At 40.8% G+C, this 20,436-nt stretch overlaps 2 protein-coding genes across 3 annotated transcripts; both read left to right on the top strand.

The window, feature by feature from the left end:
* Positions 1-494: 494 nt before the first annotated feature.
* On the top strand, positions 495-5,950 carry pgls (6-phosphogluconolactonase). 2 transcript variants are annotated; one of them, XM_017454121.2, is made up of 6 exons: positions 495-636; positions 2,207-2,479; positions 3,337-3,444; positions 3,539-3,640; positions 5,010-5,150; positions 5,298-5,950. In XM_017454121.2, exons 2-6 carry the CDS (start codon positions 2,213-2,215, stop codon positions 5,442-5,444), a joined length of 765 nt encoding a protein of 254 aa, XP_017309610.1. In that variant the 5' UTR covers positions 495-636; positions 2,207-2,212; the 3' UTR covers positions 5,445-5,950. The 2 variants fall into 2 exon arrangements, with proteins under 2 accessions (XP_017309610.1, XP_053531321.1); XM_053675346.1 differs by having other exon boundaries at positions 5,010-5,154; positions 5,302-5,950.
* Positions 5,951-7,106: 1,156 nt separating this feature from the next.
* On the top strand, positions 7,107-19,487 carry colgalt1a (collagen beta(1-O)galactosyltransferase 1a). The gene is made up of 12 exons (XM_017455175.3): positions 7,107-7,497; positions 12,165-12,275; positions 13,592-13,709; positions 14,297-14,431; positions 15,159-15,363; positions 15,472-15,591; positions 15,901-15,977; positions 16,090-16,196; positions 16,662-16,794; positions 16,873-17,000; positions 17,102-17,308; positions 18,468-19,487. Exons 1-12 carry the CDS (start codon positions 7,286-7,288, stop codon positions 18,733-18,735), a joined length of 1,821 nt encoding a protein of 606 aa, XP_017310664.1. The 5' UTR covers positions 7,107-7,285; the 3' UTR covers positions 18,736-19,487.
* The last annotated feature ends 949 nt before the right edge of the window (positions 19,488-20,436 follow it).

Below are 20,436 nucleotides of genomic sequence, written 5' to 3'. Positions count from 1 at the left end.
AAACAAATAAAACTTAGACAATAAATAAAGTTAAACACACCAATGTTAAGGAAACAGTACAGAACAATCCATACAATTACTTTAATCTAATATATATATATATATATATATATATATATATATATATATATATATATATATATATATATATATATATATATATATATATATGTCGAATGTATCTATAACTATAATTTTAATAAAAATCTGGAAATATGCTGTTATAGTAGAGCACTATATTCCTGACAGTAAGTGGACAAGGCTAATAAATAAATAAACAAACTAACTAATTTCGTGCATATATATTGTTCTGTGCTCATAAGAGGGTCTGTGGAAATGTCTCTATACTAGAGGATATTCCCTGAGTGAAAAAAAAAAACCAACAAAACAAAGTTTAGAATAATAGATCGATTCTGAGAGAATATTTACGGCTCTGGGATCGTGGCTCGTTCTGCGCATGCGCATGAGCGGCGACAGCTTGTGCACGTGTGAGCCGTATTTACGGTAATTCCGTTCAGCAAATGAAGGCAGCGACAGTTCCTCAAGCTGCTGATTGGCTGTGGTCACGTCGTATGAGGAAGTAAAGCAGCTGCAACAGCTACAGTTAACTTCCTAACAGGTTACCAAGCGGAACAGGTAATTCCCTTTTCGATAACACTGTTAATGTATATTGTCTCATATATTAGCACGTGCAAAAGTTGTTATTGTCTATGTGTGTGTGTGTGTGTGTGTGCTTCCTCTTAGGTGCATCTTCCCCAGGTTTCTTAGAAAGATCCTACTATAGTACATTGGCTGCACAGGTTTCCACAGGGTCCTAGAGAACCCCCAGCCCCTTCATGTTTAGTCTTTTTCCCTGCTCTAATACACCTGGTTCAACTCATCATCTCATCATCAGCCCTTCCTGAGATGAAGTGGGTGTGTTAGAGCAGAGAAAACACTACACTGGACAGGACAGGACCAGAGGTGGGAACCTGTGCAGTATATCAATGCATTTGATATGATATGATGATATAAGCCTCCTTTTTTTTTCTTAGTCACATAATGACTGAGCTCAGACTGAGTGAATTCCTGTCTGTCTCAACCAAAAACCCAGTTTAAGCCTTGAGAAGCTCCTACATGTTGGCAGTGTAACTGTGCCTGCTTTTATCTCCAACAGATGTGCGCTGAACCTCGTCAATCCCAGTTTCGACATGTTGTGTATTTTATTAAAGCACATCGTGGCCGTAGCCACGTTCCAGACATGTGGGTTAAACTTTGAATGCTTTATAAAGTATCACTTCGGACTAATTTCCTATAAACCCTTTTATACCACAGTGTTCTTGGTTTCTCAGATCTGATTGGCCGGAAGGTGTTGATTATTGTAGGTTTCAATAACCGCGCCTCTGACTGTATTTCCTTCTGTAATCCAAATCGCAGGTTCTGAAACGTTATCGTTTCTATAGCAACAGTTAATCCATTCAATTTGGGACGTGTCCGTCTCCCAACATAATCTTAAACGGGTAATAAATATGTCTTGTTCTTTAACAAAGAAAAAGATATAATAGTCGATATGAATATAAGTTATCTGTAAAGAGACGTTTTGCAAGGAGTCTTTGTAAGTTTTCTGTCATGAGAAGGACCTCTGGACGGTTTGTGGTTTCTCCGTGACAAAACAAGGTGTATTTTCTTTTGTCTTATTAACTTCAGGAAGGAGGGGGGAAAAAAGAGGCTAGAGAGGGAATGTCTGTTTGTAGCTGCTATAACATAAGTGAGAACAGGAACTCACTTGTTTCAGGGACATTTTACATCCTTATATGTCATTCCTTGGCTAGTTGCTTTGGTTTTAGGATTTAAACACTATTGGACATGCCGGTACGGGAAAATAATCAACTTCCTGGTGGTAAAGGTTACTCGAGCGTTTTATACTTCACTTATTGGTTCTGGACAATGTTAATAGTTGTCCTGTAGGAATTTGGCTATGATTTTAAATAAACACAAGCTAGATATTACTTATTGTCTCCTTCAGTCTGTATGAATTACACAGGAGTAAATAACCATTCAGAGATGTGATGTGGTCACAAGGCTTCTTTTAGCCATCCCGTGCTCCCCATATGACCACACCCCTGCTGCACACCTAACATCACGCCAAAACTATTCTGCACTTTATTGTTATTGGTCTCAAATCTGAGGATATTTTACACTCGTCTTCTCCCTGCTGTGATCCCAGGGGACGATGTCAGGAAGAAGAGTCGTGGCGTTTGTTTCAGCAGCCGAGCTCGGCCCCGCTCTGGCCAATCTCATAGCGTCTCGGGCTGAGAAGACACTCAGCAACGGCGCTGGCTCGTTTTCCCTCGGTCTTTCTGGAGGAAGTCTGGTGTCCATCTTGAGTAAGGAGCTGCCTGCCGTGCCGAACCTGGACTGCAAGCGGTGGCTGGTGGGCTTCTGCGACGAGCGGCTGGTTCCTTTCCATGATCCTGAGAGCACTTATGGACTTTACAAGGTAAATGGAAGCGTGTGCTGATGTACAGTAATCTGTCAGAGCCTCATGATTGAACCTCCAAGTAGGGCCTGTTCGATTTCTGCAAATTTAGCCTGATGATTACTTTTGAATAACAAATAAAATTGTATTTTCTCTTGACTTTATGACACTTATGGAATATATGAGTGTAATAATAATAATAATAATAATCAAGCAACAGAATGTATTAAAATTGACCGTGTATGTATATTTAAATTGCATTTTCATCTAACTGTCGAAAAAGAATTACACACAGGTTATAGAACAATAAACAATGTACTCCTTTTTTTTTAAAACTATATAAATAAATAATGTATAACGGCAAAAACAGGAAATCCTCGTTATTTACAACACAACTATAGCTTCCTGTTACACCACAAAACATAGACAAAACGTTGAAAGGGTTCAAATGACATGTAATGCCACAGTAATTAATGGTGAAATGGTTTGAAGATGCTTTCTGTACATACAGTTGAGAGCAAAACTTTGTATACCCTTAGGATAAAATTAAGACAGTGATGTTCCCTCATTGTTAATAAATAAGAAAAAAAATGGCTAAATTATTTATAAGGTATTAATAATGAAAAAAAAAAACAATTTGATATCCGTATCTTTTTGTATTGAATAAAAAATAATATCTATAAACGTATATATGCCCACTCTTTGCCCTGTGTGATATATCATATCATATTATATGTTGCACGTATAATAGTAGAATTTAACTATTAATCACAATCAACACAAATAGATCTGATTTTGTGTTGATGTAAGAATTGTGACAAGCCTGATGGAGGCAGCGTGTCATCACTAATCCATCCATGACTTCTCTCGCTCTTCAGAACCAGTTGTTTTCAAAGCTTAACATTCCAGACGACAGGATTTTGACGATCGAGCCGTCTTTACCGGTGCAGGAGTGCGCTGAGGATTACGCCAACAAGCTGAGTAAGGTACACCGATTAAAACTATACACATTTCCAGCACGTGTTTTACGTTTCACCAACTCTGTCGGTCTGATTTTCACATCTCCTCACGTCTCCGCAGGCGTTCGACACGCAGCAGACGCCGGTGTTCGATATGTTGCTGCTCGGCATGGGACCTGACGGACACACGTGCTCTCTCTTCCCAGACCACCCGTTATTACAGGTGAGACCTGAATGCTAAGACATTTGTGTGGAGTCTTCTCACGGCGCTGTGAGACCCTGGATGAGACCTTGACTAGAATTCGGCGACTTTCCAACGTCAATTACCCTCCGTCGTGCAAAATACCACCTGTCCTGACATAAAATCCCCACAGAACCAGCACATACATAATGATAACGTATATAAGTCTTTAGTTCGCAAGCCAGCTAACCAATCAGAACTAGCTAACATTAGAGAGATGGATAATACAACCGAGCGTACAGCTTACCAAAAGACCTCAAACCACCAAACAATAACAATAAGGTTACGGAAATGTTCCCAGTGCATTTACAAGATCTTATTATGAAAGAAAGAGTTTGAAGCAACGTCACGCGTGGAAGCGAGTAAACATTAACTACTTACAGAATGTTACCAAGCCAGGACGGGAAACTTTGCATGCTACGTAGGACACTGTTGTAATAAGATAGCTGTAGTTCACATTAAATAGCACCTCGTTTAAGGGATTCTACTTTTTAACGTTATCGAACTTGCGCTTAAGCTTCAAACTTTACAAAGGCACAAGTGATTCTGTGACTGATTCAGTATTATGATTTTTATTTATACGGATCAGAAGAGATGGTGCCGAGCCGAAAGCAAAGATCGGTATCGTGGGCCGATGCCGGCCAAAAATGGTGGATTGAATAGTGGCGAGGGAAAAAAAAAAGAATGAATTCAATCCGATCCTGTAATTAATAAATAAATAAATAAATAAATAAATAAAAAGGAAAAGACTGCATTTGGAGAAAAAAAAATTGGGGGCTGGAAATGTTTACGTAGAAGGGACTTTTTTTGTTGTTATTGTTGATTTTTATACTTTTTATATTGATACATTTTAATAGTTGTTATATTTTCCATGTAATTCAAGTGATTGAATCGAAAACAAACTGTGATTTTGTCGTCTTTTTAGTTATGTTTTTTTTTCCCCTCTTTTTTTTATTTATTTATACAGTATGCTTCAGTTAAAAAAAAATAAATAAAGGGGTGGGTATCGATACTTAGGTGTTGATACTCGAGGTTTCAGTATGAGTATCGGTACTGAAACACAGAAATTAGCATCGTGCCGTGTCTACTGATTATGCATTATTAAAATTCTTTTTAAGATCCAGAGAACGCATGAATAGTGAGTCGAGGAAGTTACATCTTGTCTCAGCACTTATTTGAAGGGTGTCATTATTAATGAACATCTCCAAGTCCTACGCATTCAGCATGAGCTAGGTGACTAAAGCCTGTCATACGTCATCTACACGTGATATAAACTCTACGAGTACATAAAGGTTATGTAAAAGTCTTGTTCCTGCTCTTTAGTGCCTCGTCATTTGTGTTTATGTTCCAGGAAAAGCAGAAGACTGTAGCTCCTATCAGCGACTCTCCTAAACCACCGCCGCAGAGGGTGACCCTCACACTACCCGTGGTGAACGCGGCCCGCTGCGTGGTGTTCGTGTCCACCGGAGGCAGCAAAGCCCCCGTGCTCAAGGCATGTATAAAAAAGGATGTTTCACATATTCTGCATCAGTTCTGCTTTATTTCTGCAAGAAGAAGGAAGAAATGCTGTAATGAGCAAACACTGAAACTGAACTGCACACACTTTTCCTTCCTTCTGCTTTTCTCTTGACCTTCACAGCAAGTACTGGAGGGTGGAGACGGCCCGGTCCTGCCTGCAGCCCTCGTCGCTCCGACCCAGGGCGAGCTTTTCTGGCTGGTGGATGAACCAGCAGCTGCCTCCTTAACCCTCGATGTGGAACGACCAGGACCTGGTGCTAAACTCTGATCTCAGAACAGGAACCGGTTTTCTTGTTAAATGGTCGTTGTTATAATGGTTAACTTTGTGACTTTCCAAGTGGAAAAGGTCTGCGTTCATTAAGGAGACTTGACTAACAGTTTATTAAATTTATGTCAGTAGATATGAGGAAAATGGCTTAAAAGTAAACGATGAATTACACAAAGTAATTGATTCCATATCAGTGACAGGATGGTGTGATGAAGTATATTATATGTTATATATAACAACTCCCTGACGTTTATTTTCCTATAAACGGCATGTCCTCTTATACCACAACAATTCCCCAATGACTCCAGTTCTTAATTTGTTAATGAGTGACATGGCATGCTTAAAAAATAATAATAACGTTGTGGAAAGTCCGTAAAACCTTTCGTTCCTCTCTTCTTTTTTTTCCCGCTCTGTCTTACTCTGACTTTAATATGATTTTTTTTAAAGCTTGTCATGTTATAGAGAAATCACAAAGGAAAAAAAAATAAACTCCTCTGTCCTGAAAACTTTCCTGTGGTGGAAAACTGTTTTACAAAGTGCTGGCACTGGAGACTCCTTTCATAAATAAACATCAGGGGCGTAATCCGGCCTGGGCATTTGGGACTGTAGCCCCGAAGATTCCACTTGGAGCAGTTCGTCACTACGTAACTGAACGTCAGTAAAAGAAGACAGCGGTGTTGTAATTTTATATCTTCAGGGTTTACAGGAAAATACGTGGAAATACTCGTGTCTTATTGGCTGACAGTCTCTCAAACGCTAGCTCACAGTCAGTTAGTCCATCCATCCATCTTCTATACCGCTTATCCTTTTCAGGGTCACGGGGAACCTGGAGCCTATCCCGGGAAGCATTGGGGTACACCCTGGACAGGGTGCCACTCCATCGCAGGGCACAATCACATACACATACACTACGGACACTTACGGACCTACCGTGCATGTCTTTGGACTGTGGGAGGAAACCACAGAGTACAAGGATGTCTATATGAGTTCCAAGTTACGTGAACATGATATGAGCAGAGCATAAGGACCGCTAACGTACTTTGCATGGCATTGTAACCAGCTAAACCCATACAGTGATAGCTTGGTGTACCTCCACTTGGTTAGAGACACCAAGCTAGCCTAGTCTCGTGTTAGATAGCCAAAAAGTTTTATATTTTATCAGTCTGGTAGTCCTGCAAGCATTTACATTTTTTAAGCAATTAGCCCTCCCATGCAAGCAAAAAAAAATGCACGGAAACAATCTATTTAGAAGTACGTTTTAAAAACTTTTTCGATGGAGAAGAATCTGGGCTCAGCCCCGGATGATTAATCGTCCAGTTAACGCTCCTGGTAAACGTTAAATAAACCATTTGACATATTCTTGGTTAAACCGTATGTTTATTGTTAAACATGTTATGTGGAGTGTCCACTGACAACGCATCAGAATAATGTTCGCAGTAATATAAACTTGTGATTTGTCTTGCAGCCGGAACTACTTTCAAAGCCGCTGTAATGGAAAATTAAACAGCGACTTCTGAACAACTTCTTTTAATTTTCTTCTTCTTCCAAAAAAAAAAAAAAAAAAAAAAAGAAGGCCCAATGTCTCTTCTCCAGTGAAGCGGTTCAGGACCGGGGGCATTAAATTCCTCTCCCCCTTTAAAGCCCCTCCCCTTTAATCAGGGCTGTGACGTGCCCTTTAAGCGCGTAGCTTCTGCACTGTTGTCACTGGGTTGAATTTCTGTCGGACGATTTATTTTACCCGAACCTCCTTAAAGCGGCTTTGAATCTTTGATATCGCTTCATGAACAACGTTTAAGTGTTCCTAGCTACAAGGTAGTGTGTATAAAGGGCACTTCTCGGCGATGTTCGGGGTTGTTTTGTGTCTGTTGTGTTTGCTGAACATTACCGGCCCGGTTCTCGGTTACTTTCCAGAAGAGCGCTGGAGTCCTGAATCTCCTCTTCTGGCTCCGAGGGTCGTTATTGCTCTCATCTGCCGAAATTCGGCCCATTCCCTGCCTTATTTCCTCGGAAATATTGAGCGCTTGAATTATCCGAAGGACCGCATTGCACTTTGGTAAGTCATTTTTTCCAGGACGTTGCTCATTCGGGGACACAGAGCTACTGAACACAACTGTACTGAAAACACAGCGCTACTGAACACTGCACCACTGAACACTGTACCACTGAACACTGCACCACTGAACACTGTATCCGTCCCGCGGTTTATTGAGCACGAGCGGCTGTGATGCTTGCAATAAATAATCTGCAATATGCAAATGAGTTTATACTAATTGATCATACCCCAGATGTATTTGTATGACTGTTTAAATGTAAAAGTAATTCACTGTTTAAAAAAAAAAAAAAGAGTTTTAAGCACAGTTAAAAACTCTGAATTTGCATAATTTTACTCAAGAAATATGCAAGCGATATGCAGATGAGTCTAATATGTAATCCACAATATGCAAATGTACCAATAGTAGACAATTTGCGATATGCAAATGAGTCTAATAAGTAATCTGCAATATGCTGATGAGTCTTTAATAAATAATCTCTTTTATTAGTAGTGTCTAACAAATAATCTGCAATATGCAAATGGGCATCTAATAAATAATCTGTTAGATGTAAATTAGTATCTTAACAAATAAGGTGCAATATGCAAATGGGTCTCTATTAAATTGTACGCAGTATGCAAATGAGTCTATTAAATAATCCGCAATATGCAAATGTGCCGCTAATACATAATCTGCAATATGCAAATTAGTCTCTGATCAATAATCTAAGATATGCAAATCAGCCTGTATTAATTCATCATACCGCCCCAAATGTGTTACTGTGACTGTTTTAAAAATAATCACTATATAATAATAATAATAATAATAATGTAGAGGCATTTAGTTGAGGTTTTTTGTTGTCATTGTTTTTTTTTAATTAAATTCATTTTTAAGTGCATTACAAATAAATAAAAAGAGATACAGTGACTAGTTCTTGTATTATTTAGTTTGCCTTTTTCTCAAGAAAAAAAATGACTCATCATACTTTTTATCTGTATACGGTTGCGGTTATTGTAGAATGCACACAAAGCAAATGACTTCAATTACTATAAACGGTTGTTTCCACACCGTCGTCTCTCTTTTTTTCTCTCTCTCTTGTTGCCAAGAGCTTTCAAAACTCCTCCAATCCCATGACAGAAAACTTAGTTCCAGCTTTACTTCTGACTGTTCCAAAGCGCTGGTATTGGAGACTCCTTTCATCAGTGTGAAATGAACATCTTCTTACAGTGCATGAATATAAACACGTGATGTGCAGCTGCACTACTGTCAGAGCTGCTGTTATAGGAAATGAATCCACACCTTCTGACCAATCAGGTTTGAGAATTCAGCAAAGCAGTGGTTTAAAGCTCCCCTACATTCACAAAGTCCAACAAATGCTCTCATGCATTTCGACAATATCTCTATCTGAGAACAGTGTGTGAGCTCAAGGTCTTTGAGATGCATCTGTGATGATGATGATAAAATCAGAATGTGTGTGTGAGTGAGTGTGTGAGTGAGTGTGTGAGTGAGTGTGTGAGTGAGTGTGTGAGTGAGTGTGTGAGTGAGTGTGTGAGTGAGTGTGTGTGTGAGTGAGTGAGTCAGACAGACAGACAGACAGACACTCACTGTGTAGCGTTGTTTGTGCTAGTTTGAGTGAAAGCAGTACAGGTACAGGCCTGCTTCTGTCACGCACACCTCACAAGTTTCCTCAGGGTGAACACACACGACACACACTACACACAGATCACACAGAAGTTTATTTGCTGCCATTTCACGCTCAAAAGTCTGAAAATGTCAGTTTCACTGACTGAAATCAGTCATGTGTCTTTTTCTGCTCTGTTAAATGGGGTTTTTCTTTTTTCTTTTTTTTTTTTTTTCTTTTTTTTTGCCTTGAGGGAAAATATGAGTTTTAATGCCATTCAGCCCATAGTTTCCATGTGGAAAAATGACCAACTCTTGGCTTTAGTTCTATTATCTGGATGTTTTCATGGTGTTTTTTTAATTTATATATATATATATATATAGATATATATATACACACAAACTGTAAAAGCCTTTAAAAGTGACACAAAAGAAGAATGCAACAATTTGGTGATGTCACTGGGTTGCAAGCTTGATGCAGTTATTGCAAGCAAAGGATATGCAACCAAATATTAAGTGTTATTTACTGCACCTTAAAATCTATGCTTTTGCTCATCTAAAAAATTGGGTGGTCTGATACAAAAGGTGCCCTGTTCCAGGCTGAAATGCTGATCCGTCGTCTCCTATTCATCTTTTGATCTCAAACCCAAATGTATTCAGTGTCTAGCAAAAACAAAAGACTTGGCCTTGTTGTTCCAATACTTTTGGAGGGGACCGTATATAAGAAGATGAAAAGGAAAAAAAAAAAAAAAAAAGCCCAACAAAATAGACATGTCTATAAACATAAAGAGGCCTAGTTTCAGCTACACTGGCGTCCAATATCGGAGGGGTACCAGGACCCAGACCAGAAAGGAAATGCGGAGGGAATGCAAACATCTGTCCAGCAGCAACAGCTGTGTATTCATAAGGGTCAGAACAAAGAGAATGATACAAAAGCTGCTTAGAGAAAGTGTTTCAGTGGAATTATGATGCAGTTGTATTCCCAGAACCCTGCTTGAGCCTGTGCTGACACATGTTTTATCATGGTGTAGATATTAACACAAACCTGCGTCTCTTTCTTTAAGTTAATAAGACAACAAAAAAAACAAACTGGAGACTCTTCACTGTGAGGGTTAAATGAACATCTCCTTACAGAAAACTTCATGTCAGTGGTTCAACATGTTTCTATATACCGTATAACGAGCTTTTTCATTTGTTTATTGTTAGATTATGCGGCGTGTCTGCCATCCAATCCCTGTGAATGAGTTATTACTACGGAAACGGGAAACCTGTTATTTGCATCTACGACCAGCGCTCCTGTTAGAACCCACGTTTTGTAAGCTGTGTGTGAAGAATTTACCATCGTTTGTTATGTCTGAACTCATCTGCATACGTTTTAACCTGCATAAATGTCAGTTCGGACGTGGTTTGTCGCCATCGCCAGAGTTATAGCTCTGTATCGTGACGAGAAACGTGTTTCTTAATAACACTCTGGACATTTCAGACCCTTTATAAATCTCAGGAACAGAAAAGTTGCCCATAAGCAACCTCAAACATTATCATGCTATTTTACTTACTGCATTTTGTAAATCTAATATCGCTTATTTTAATGATCATGTGCAGGAAGAGCGGAACCGGCGGTACTGAGTATAATTTATTTAAAGCACCACTTTTTGAATCTTTTGAGTTTAAAGGTACACTACGTTTGCAGGTTACAGTTACAGGTCCCGAAAGCCAGTATATTCATGTCCTTTTTTTGTTTTTGTTTTTTGGGAGGGGGGGTCCTGGCAGTAAATGGACAGAGATATCGGTTACCACCACGGGTGACTCGAGTGTAAATGAAAAGTCATTCGTGCATAGAAATAAAAGAAAGGCTTGTTTGGAGCTGTTATTCAAACACATCGCACGTCTTCGTATTGCTTACACCGTAGAGAAAAGCGGAGATAAACACTTGTACAGGATCGGAGATGTGTTGCCAGATTCCCATTTCTTATAAAGAAATTAAACGGGCGTTTGTAGAGTTTGTTTGTTAAAGCCGTCAGAGAGGATTTCACTGTTAAAATAGTATTTATATATTTATAAGTGTTTGAAGGCAAAAAACTGAAGACATGGGAACGATCCAGATCCAGATCCAGTGTAATATCACTATACCAGTGCTATAAAACCACCGGTGTGCCAAACTTAAAACTTCCACAACATTAAATGAACTTTTGGTTGCTGTAGTTGATTATTTTCCTAGAGTATATCCCTGTAGTGTGTTTTTCTTCCGACTAAACCAAATTACAGGTTTATATTAACGCGCTTGTTATTATAACACATTATTGTTTCTCTAGTAGCAGCTTATAGCATGGACTTGTATGGATGACGCCTCATGTAATCTAAGATTTAAATATAAAGCGTACGAGCACTGACTTGGTTTTCAAGTTTTCAGAAAGGAGATGTTTGTTTAACATTTACGGAAGGAGTCTCTAGTGTCAGCGCTTTGTAACAGTCACCGGAAAGAATTCGGGACGGAGGAGTTTGTGCTTTGCGTTTTATCAGTAACATGACAAGCTGATTTCGTGTGTGAATAGCTTAGAAGGAGGGGGGGGGACTGGTGAAAGAACGAATGTTTGCAGCTGATCTGGTGTAAATCGGACCACCCCGCTGTTGATCATTTTCCTATAAAAGCAAGCCCCGTTGTTTATTATTGTTGAGTTAATGGCTAAAAGCTTTAAACAGCAGGGAGAGTGAATTTCCCTTCTGATTACTTGGCGGTTTCACTTCTCCTGTGAGGCTGTTTTTTAAAAAAAAAAAAAAAAAAAAAAGAAAGAAAAAGCTTTTGTTACTCAATTCAAAGAGCTCATTTCAGAGCACAGTTTTGTTCCCCTTTGTGTATCGTAACTGAGCTGCAGTTCTAAATGTCTTGAGAAAATGTTATTTCTTAGCAGGTTTGGCCTTCATGCAGGATAATACACACCTGTACAAAGGAATAAGAGCATGGTGATATGACTGCTCTGATTGCAGCACCTGAAAAAGTAAAGTGCCGTTTGTTCACAAAGCCTTAAAGTGCGAATGCAGGTCATGACGTGTCTAATTTTGTGCCGCGCAGGGTTGCGACCGATCATAATGCAGACAACACGACGTATCTGCTCCGAGACTGGCTCGTCAGCGTCCAGAAGCTGTACCACTACGTGGAGTGGAGACCTAAAGAGGAGCCCAGGTTTGTGAAACCGATCACACAGTGTGAAGGAATGATTGATAATTCTCCTATAAATAACTAGGGCACGGGAGACTATATAAATGGCTGATTCTAGTGCTGTGTCTGCATTTGTTCTCGAGTCACCATGTAGTGCAGGCTTTAAGTATCGTGTTGTCAGTGGACAGATTATATTCACTATATTATTGCTCCCAGTGCTCCAGTGTATAACTGATGCACTCTGCTTCTGTAGCTCAATATTTAGTCAGGAGAGGTACCATAGCAGCCAACCTAATATATAAATCTAAATAATAGATGTTATTTAAGGACTATGGAAGGCAGCAAGACTACAGAGGACACACCTCCTTCACTGAGACTGACAGGGACAGAGGCCACACCTCCTTCACTGACACTGACAGGGACAGAGGCCACACCTCCTTCACTGAGACTGACAGGGACAGAGGACACACCTCCTTCACAGAGACTGACAGGGACAGAGGCCACACCTCCTTCACTGAGACTGACAGATACAGAGGACACACCTCCTCCACTGAGACTGACAGGGACAGAGGCCACACCTCCTTCACTGACACTGACAGGGACAGAGGACACACCTCCTTCACTGAGACTGACAGATACAGAGGACACACCTCCTCCACTGAGACTGACAGGGACAGAGGCCACACCTCCTTCACTGAGACTGACAGGGACAGAGGCCACACCTCCTTCACTGACACTGACAGGGACAGAGGCCACACCTCCTTCACTGAGACTGACAGATACAGAGGACACACCTCCTCCACTGAGACTGACAGGGACAGAGGCCACACCTCCTTCACTGAGACTGACAGATACAGAGGACACACCTCCTCCACTGAGACTGACAGGGACAGAGGCCACACCTCCTTCACAGAGATTGACAGATACAGAGGACACACCTCCTCCACTGAGACTGACAGGGACAGAGGCCACACCTCCTTCACAGAGATTGACAAACACTGAGGTCTTGTCTTCTGCTCTGAGGATGACCTCCATTGAGGCCATGACTCTTTTACTGAGACTGACATGTCCCAAGGCCATGCCTCCTTCAATGAGATTGACAGACACAAAGGCCATGCCTACTTCACTGTGACAGACACAAAGGCCACACCTCCTTCACTGAGAATGACAGAAAGGCCACACCTCCGTCACTGACTGACAGGTCCCAAGGCCACGCCTCCTTCAATGAGGCATTTGTCTATGGGTTTGTTCTTTTATTCAAAACATTATTGTGAAGAAAGGTTTGAGCTGTGGAATGTCTCTTTATTTCTGTACTCACGTCTGCATTTCCTCATCCTCAGTGCGTACGGTGATGAGGAAGGACCCAAGCACTGGACGAACCACCGATACGCTCACGTGATGAAGCTGCGCCAGGCTGCACTGGAAGCAGCCCGAGAGATGTGGGCTGACTATTTACTGGTGTGTATTTGCTTTAGCAGTCCTGTTTATCACACTCTCTCTCTCTCTCACACACACACACACACACTTACATTGTTTAAGTTACACTTCATTAAGAGCATCTGACAGATGACTAGGGGTGTAATGAGTCCTTCTTCTTCCTGATGCATAAAATAGATCCCTCCACAATCATTTACATCTGTTTTAAAGGAAATATTAAAATACTGAATCAGTCAGATTGATTTAAATGCTAAAAATGAAATAAATCATGATTTCTAAACAAATTAAACAAATTTAATCCAATACCTTGTACATACTTTAATGCCTATACAGCATGTGAGCGGCTCACAGCATTCACACGCTAACCACGGATGTGAAGAATGATCTGAAGCTTGAATCACTGAACCGACTCACTATGTTGAATCAATGTTTAGTCTATTGAACTGAATGGATTCTGAATCAAACTCAGTATCAGAGAAACGTGAATCGAATTGGTTTATATATATATATACCGTATATACGTGTACATGCGTGTATTTGATTTTTTTTTCATTTTTTATTCACACACACACACACACACACACACACTTTCGCATCTCCTCTATCAGGTGGTCGACTGTGACAATCTCCTGATCAACCGAGATGTGTTGTGGAAGCTCATCAGGGAGAATAAGACCATCGTTGCCCCGATGCTGGAGTCTCGAGCGGCTTATTCCAACTTCTGGTGTGGGATGACCTCTCAGGTGTGTATGAGTATTAAAACATGGCTTTATTTGCTGTACTTTGCTTGAAAGGACAAGAATTCTGACTCTTCAGGGTAATTCGCAGTACCAGATCGACCACGATCCGATCATAAATCCATTTTCTGTTCATCTTAATGTGTCCAAATGTTTTAATTAGTATAGTCATTTTTATTACCATAGCCTGAATTATAATTTCTCCATTAAGTAAATAGATTTTTCTAAAATGTGTTTTATGTATTTGTTTGTTTGTTTACTTGCTTGCTTACTTATTTATTTGTTCTTAATAATAAAAAGTATATTCAAGGGCAAAAAAAATAAGATTACATTAAATGTTAAATTTTAATATTATTTAATAGTTAATATTAAAACTTTTTATTTTTTTATTTATTTATTTTTTAGGCTGTGTGACCATTGTGCTGCTCGATATAGGAAAATGCCTCTGATTAAACGTCATTTATTTAACCGGTTCAGTTGGGGGTTTGGCGATTTTTGTTTTTATTGCATTGTTTTTAGCGAATATCAGCGCAGAGTGAAGCGCTATTGATGATGTGAGTTATCATTAATATTCATATGAAAGTTTCACAGGAATTTAATTGCCTGTATGTCAAATTTGAACATTTAGGCATAAAGCAATACATTGTTGCAGAACTACGATATAGAAAGAAAAAAAAACGGACTATTTCCCGTGTTGTTACGGTTAACGTAGCATAATTCTGTGTTCCTGAAGGGTTACTATAAGCGCACGCCGGCGTACATACCGATACGCAAGCAGGTGAGGAAAGGCTGCTTCCCCGTGCCCATGGTTCACTCCACCTTCCTCATGGATCTGCGCAAAGAAGCGTCCAGACTCCTGGCGTTTCACCCTCCGCACGCCGACTACAGCTGGGCCTTCGACGACATCATAGTGTTCGCCTTCTCAGCCCGAATGGCAGGCGAGTACCTTCCTAACACGTTTAGCACGTTTCTAATCCTAGCAGCACACAAATCTGTTTTAACCCGTTCAGAAGTATGACACTCTTTTTGTTTTTTGTCCTGTCCAGAGGTGCAGATGTTCGTGTGTAACAAAGAGACGTACGGGTTTTTGCCCGTTCCCCTGCGTTCCCACAATACACTTCAGGACGAAGCCGACAGCTTCCTTCACTCTGTCCTGGAGGTCAACGGTGAGTTTTCTGCCTCTGTGTGTTATTCAAATATCTGGAGAAGGCAGGTTTTATTACATGACAGTTGATGTTAATTAACGATGAAATGAACCAGCAATGAAACGGTGTGTTTATCGTGTCATTTAATTTGTAACTTTCAGTAAAGTACCTATTTTGTAAAAGTACCTATAAATATGTAAGGAGTAAAAACACATGGGGGCGTTCTTTTTTTTTTTTTTTTTTTAAATAAAGAACGGCGCAGTCGTAGTTTTTAACACTTTAACACTTCGGCTTGCCTACTCTAACTGTCTCGCTTCTGTGGTCATGTAGTGCGATATCCCCCCGTCGAGCCCTCCAGTTACCTCCCCCCTCCCGTCAGACAGCCCGATAAGCTGGGCTTCGATGAGGTAAGATGTGTGTATTTCAGATCTGCATGAAGTCTCCATCAGGTATCCATTAGGAACTGAAACATCTACATAAAACGATGTGTGTGTGGGTGTGTGTGTCGAACGTACACAGGTGTTCATGATAAACCTGCAGCGTCGGTCCGATCGGCGCGACCGCATGCTCAGAGCGCTCCGCATGCAGGGGATCGACTGTAAGGTCACGGCTGCTGTCGACGGCAAGTACGTTGGTTTTAACGACGTCCTTCAAACAGCATGTTACCAAAGCAGTAAACTCAGTTTTCCATCATTTAAATTTTTTTATTCATTTATTTTCTTAGTGCTTCTGTACAACTCTGATTCAGGAAAAAACTGACATGTCACCAGGAAGCGCCAATGACACGATCGGTCCGATCACGTCCGAGATTAGACGATGATGACATGGATCCTGGAACCTGTATCCCCGAAACCTGTGTGCCATACTAGTTAGCTAGCTAGCAAACTCAAGATTGTGTTAACTAGCTGTCTAGCTAATAAAGATAGTAGGCGGGCATAGGGGTGGTTCTAATTTGCATATTGGTGCATATTTATAGATCAGGACACATTCAGAGAGCACGTTGCCTGAGCCAGCAGGGAAGGTGCTAAATGACACCTTGCTCCTTCAAATAACTAAATTTATTGTATTATAATTGTGACGGTTTTCCTCAGAGCCATGAACGTGAGTGAGATCCAGAGTATGGGGATCCACATGCTTCCAGGCTACAGCGACCCCTATCACGGCCGGCCTCTGACGAAAGGAGAGCTGGGCTGCTTCCTGTCTCACTACAACATCTGGAAAGAGGTAAAAAGCCTCTGTATCCGACTGCACGTCGTCCTATGTGAAGCGCTGATCAATTAAACGCCGGGTATTGACCGACAGATTGCCGAGCGTGGCCTGAAGACCTCCCTGGTGATCGAAGACGATCTGCGGTTTGAGATTTTCTTCAAGCGGCGCCTGAAGAACCTGATGAGCGAGGTGGAGAGAGAGGGGCTCGACTGGGACCTGATGTGAGATGAATGCTTTTTTCAGAAGCACTCGCAGGCACTCGGGGGTGTTTGTTTGTTTCCTTATTTTTCTTTTTCTTTTTCTTTTTTTTTTTAAATCTCAGTTACATCGGGAGAAAGAGGATGCAGGTGGACCATCCGGAGAAAGCCGTGCCAAATATACGCAGCATCGTGGAGGCGGACTATTCTTATTGGACGCTGGGTTACATGATGTCATTACAAGGAGCCAAAAAGCTGCTGAAGGCAGAACCACTGGGCAAGATGCTGCCTGTGGATGAATTTCTTCCTGTCATGTTCAATAAACATCCTGTGTGAGTTTCATAGCACACACACACACACACACACACACACACACGTCATAAACACTGTGTTCTCAGGAAGTGTTCAGTTGTGAAGGAAAAATGTGAGAAAACATGTTCCTGTACATCACAGTCTACATAATTTGTATTTTGTTTGTTTGTTTTAAACTGATTTTATTAGCTAACTAGCTAACATGAGCTATATTAACAGGATTTATTATGGGGTTGGTTTTTTTTTTGTTGTTGTTGTTGTTTTTTTTGAGGTCATACTTGTTTATGCTAATGCTAGCCAGCTTGAGCTATGATAACAGTTATTCTGGGAGTCATGTCAGCTTTTTCTGGAACTTTTCAAACCTTCGTAATCTTCACAACTAACTCTAGCTAGCAAGCTAACATAAACTAACCTGACAGGATTTTGTGAGCTGTCACGTTCATAATCTTCACTGCTAACGCTAGCATCTTAACTAGCATCGACTAAACTGAGACAAACGAGGCAAAATTTCTGAAAGGATTTCAAAATCATCTTCATACATATTTATAATCTTTACTGCTAACGCCAGCCCACTGTCTAGGATAAACTAATCTGGCAGAATTTCATATTTCTGAAATAAATGACAGCAATTATGGCTAGCTGGCTAATATAAGCTAACCTGACAGGATTTATGTGGCATGTGAATCCCTTTTAAAATGGTTTTCTGTATACATGGAGGCTAATAATCTGTGTGGCTAGCTAACATGCGCTAATCTGAAGTGATTTCTGAGAGAAAGTCGTGTACATACAGTAAATGTTCATTACTCTGTGCACAGTAATGTGCAGTTTCTGAGAGGAATTGTATTCAAATGGGGTAAATTTATGATTATTTCTTTTTAATCTGTTGTGGTAAACTTGATTGGACAAAAAGGGATTCAGATTCAAGATGGCGGTTCGACTGTCCGTAGGATCGTTTTGTCCAAATTTTTTAGATGAAATACCACAGATAAAGTGTCTGGAAACCACACATGCAAGTCTTCTGTTAATTAGCTACATTAGCCTCGTAGCTTTAGAGCAAAACTGAAAAGAAAAAATAAAGAAATAAAAAAAGCGACCACGCTAGCTGCTCAGTTGTATTTGAGTGAATAGAGGAAATTTGAGATTCACCTCACTTCATCTCACGGTTCTCTCGTCTTGCAGCTCAGACTACATGGAGCAGTTCGAGACGCGAGACCTGAAGGCGTTCTCGGCCGAGCCCCTGCTCGTCTTCCCCACTCACTACACGGGCGAGCCTGGATACATCAGCGACACGGAGACGTCCACGGTGTGGGACAACGAAGGCATGCGCACAGACTGGGACAGAAAACGCTCACGGAAAACCCACGAGCAGGACGAGATCAGCACGGAGGCGCAGAACTCCGACGTGCTGCAGTCTCCTCTGGACAGCACGGCGAGGGACGAGCTCTGAGCCACGCTCGGTCCCAGACGCCCCATCCAGAGAGAGGGAGGAAAATCTCATAAGAATCCATTTAAAAAAAAAATTTTTTTTTATTATTATTTTTTTACTTTACCACACTGTTTGTGCCTTTTGACTGACCAAAGAAAGACTTTTTATTTTATTTTTTTTTTTTATTTTTTTTTTTTTTCTTCAAGTGTTGGGTTAATATATTTTTTTCTCCCCCTAAACCTCTGTGTAGATGATCATGTGACTCTGTGATTAAGCAATCTGTTTCCTTTGATGCTTTTCCTGCCTGCTGTAGTCCACTTATTTCAGTCCTAAGGTTGATGACAGACGCGTTGTAGATTTGGTTCATTCGGCACTGTTAGGTTCCATTACTATTAATATTTGTTTTTGGTTTTTTTTAGTGCATGATAAATCTGTTATTTTTATTCCACAGGAGGAAAGCATGTTCGTTATTACATTTTACGTTTCGTCACCATCTGTACAAATGTATCGTCATGAAAACGCCACAAAAAGTCCATCGTGAGAAGAGGCTGCTGTACGTGCACTTGTTTTTTGGTTGTTGTAGTTTTTTTTTGTTTGTTTGTTTTTTTTTTTTGTTTTGTTTTGTTTTGGGGTTTTTTTACAGGTTAAATGAACTTTATTGAAAAAGTGAAAGAAGCAAACTGTAACTGAAGCAAACACATCGAGTCACGATAGTTGTGTATCTGATATGCCTTACAAATGTAAATGAAATAACACTCAAAATCGATACAGAAGCACTGTGGTGTGGCCTTGAATGAGGAACACAATATGTCGACGGTTGGATCGTAGTTCTTGAGGTTTACGGGTTTATTTTACTCAGGAGATTAGTCACAGAGGCAATTTCCTGTCAGAAGTAATCATACAAAAAAACATCTTCATTCCGAGTCATCAGTTTTAAACACTGACCACTTGTATTCCCGCGCGTTCATATGAATATCCGATCAGACGTTCACGTGGCAGCAGCACAATGCATAAAATCATGCAGATACAGGTCAAGAGCTTCAGTGCATGTTCATATTAAACAGCGGAATTAGGGAGAATGTGATCTCGGTGACTTTGACCATGGCCCAGTAGTCGTCGATGGTGCCAGATGGGCTGATTTGGGTATTTGAGATCTTCTTTTGATCTGGGATTTTCTGGAAGGTCACACGGAAACTTCTGGAGCTTCAGGATCTTTTGGAAGGTCACACAGAATGGTGCGAAAAAAACAAACGCAAAACAAAGTCCGGTGAGCGTCAGTACTGCGGATGGAAGCACCTCGTCGACGAGCGAGGTCTGAGGAGAAGGGCTCGACTGGCCCGAAGTGACAGGAACGTGAACAGGAACGCTACATTAACGGTAACAAAAAAAGACCAGGAGATACTTTTCCGATCCTCAGGCTCAGATCCTCAGTTTGGGTGCCCGCTGTCGTGTCAGACTCCGGTTCCTGCTCGACTGGATTGGATCCCAAAGCTGTTGCAGCCCATCCGCCTCAAGCTTTGCTGCGGTGTGCGTTCCGAGATGCTCTTCTGCTCACCGCTCTTGTAAAGGGTGATTTATTTGAGTCACCGTAGCCTTCCTGTCAGCTCGAACCAGTCGGATCAGTCCTACGTTTACAGTTGCAGATCTACGAGTCTGAATGTGGATTTGTGTCTCATCGTTGCATTTCCATATAATCACTTCTGACAGAAAAAAATAACTCTG

This window comes from Ictalurus punctatus, chromosome 24 (assembly GCF_001660625.3).
Source record: "Ictalurus punctatus breed USDA103 chromosome 24, Coco_2.0, whole genome shotgun sequence".
Classification (NCBI taxonomy): domain Eukaryota; kingdom Metazoa; phylum Chordata; class Actinopteri; order Siluriformes; family Ictaluridae; genus Ictalurus; species Ictalurus punctatus.
Note: the sequence above shows the minus strand (reverse complement) of the source record. Positions and strands in the feature narration are given on the sequence as shown.

Bases quoted from the DNA above. Each gene is read 5' to 3' on its own strand.
- pgls (XM_017454121.2), top strand. From the start codon at position 2,213: ATGTCAGGAAGAAGAGTCGTGGCGTTTGTTTCAGCAGCCGAGCTCGGC. The intron at 2,480-3,336 runs GTAAATGGAAGC...CTCGCTCTTCAG, and splicing joins GCACTTATGGACTTTACAAG to AACCAGTTGTTTTCAAAGCT. The intron at 3,641-5,009 runs GTGAGACCTGAA...TTTATGTTCCAG, and splicing joins CAGACCACCCGTTATTACAG to GAAAAGCAGAAGACTGTAGC.
- colgalt1a (XM_017455175.3), top strand. From the start codon at position 7,286: ATGTTCGGGGTTGTTTTGTGTCTGTTGTGTTTGCTGAACATTACCGGC. The intron at 15,592-15,900 runs GTGAGTTTTCTG...GTGGTCATGTAG, and splicing joins CTCTGTCCTGGAGGTCAACG to TGCGATATCCCCCCGTCGAG. The intron at 16,795-16,872 runs GTAAAAAGCCTC...ATTGACCGACAG, and splicing joins ACTACAACATCTGGAAAGAG to ATTGCCGAGCGTGGCCTGAA.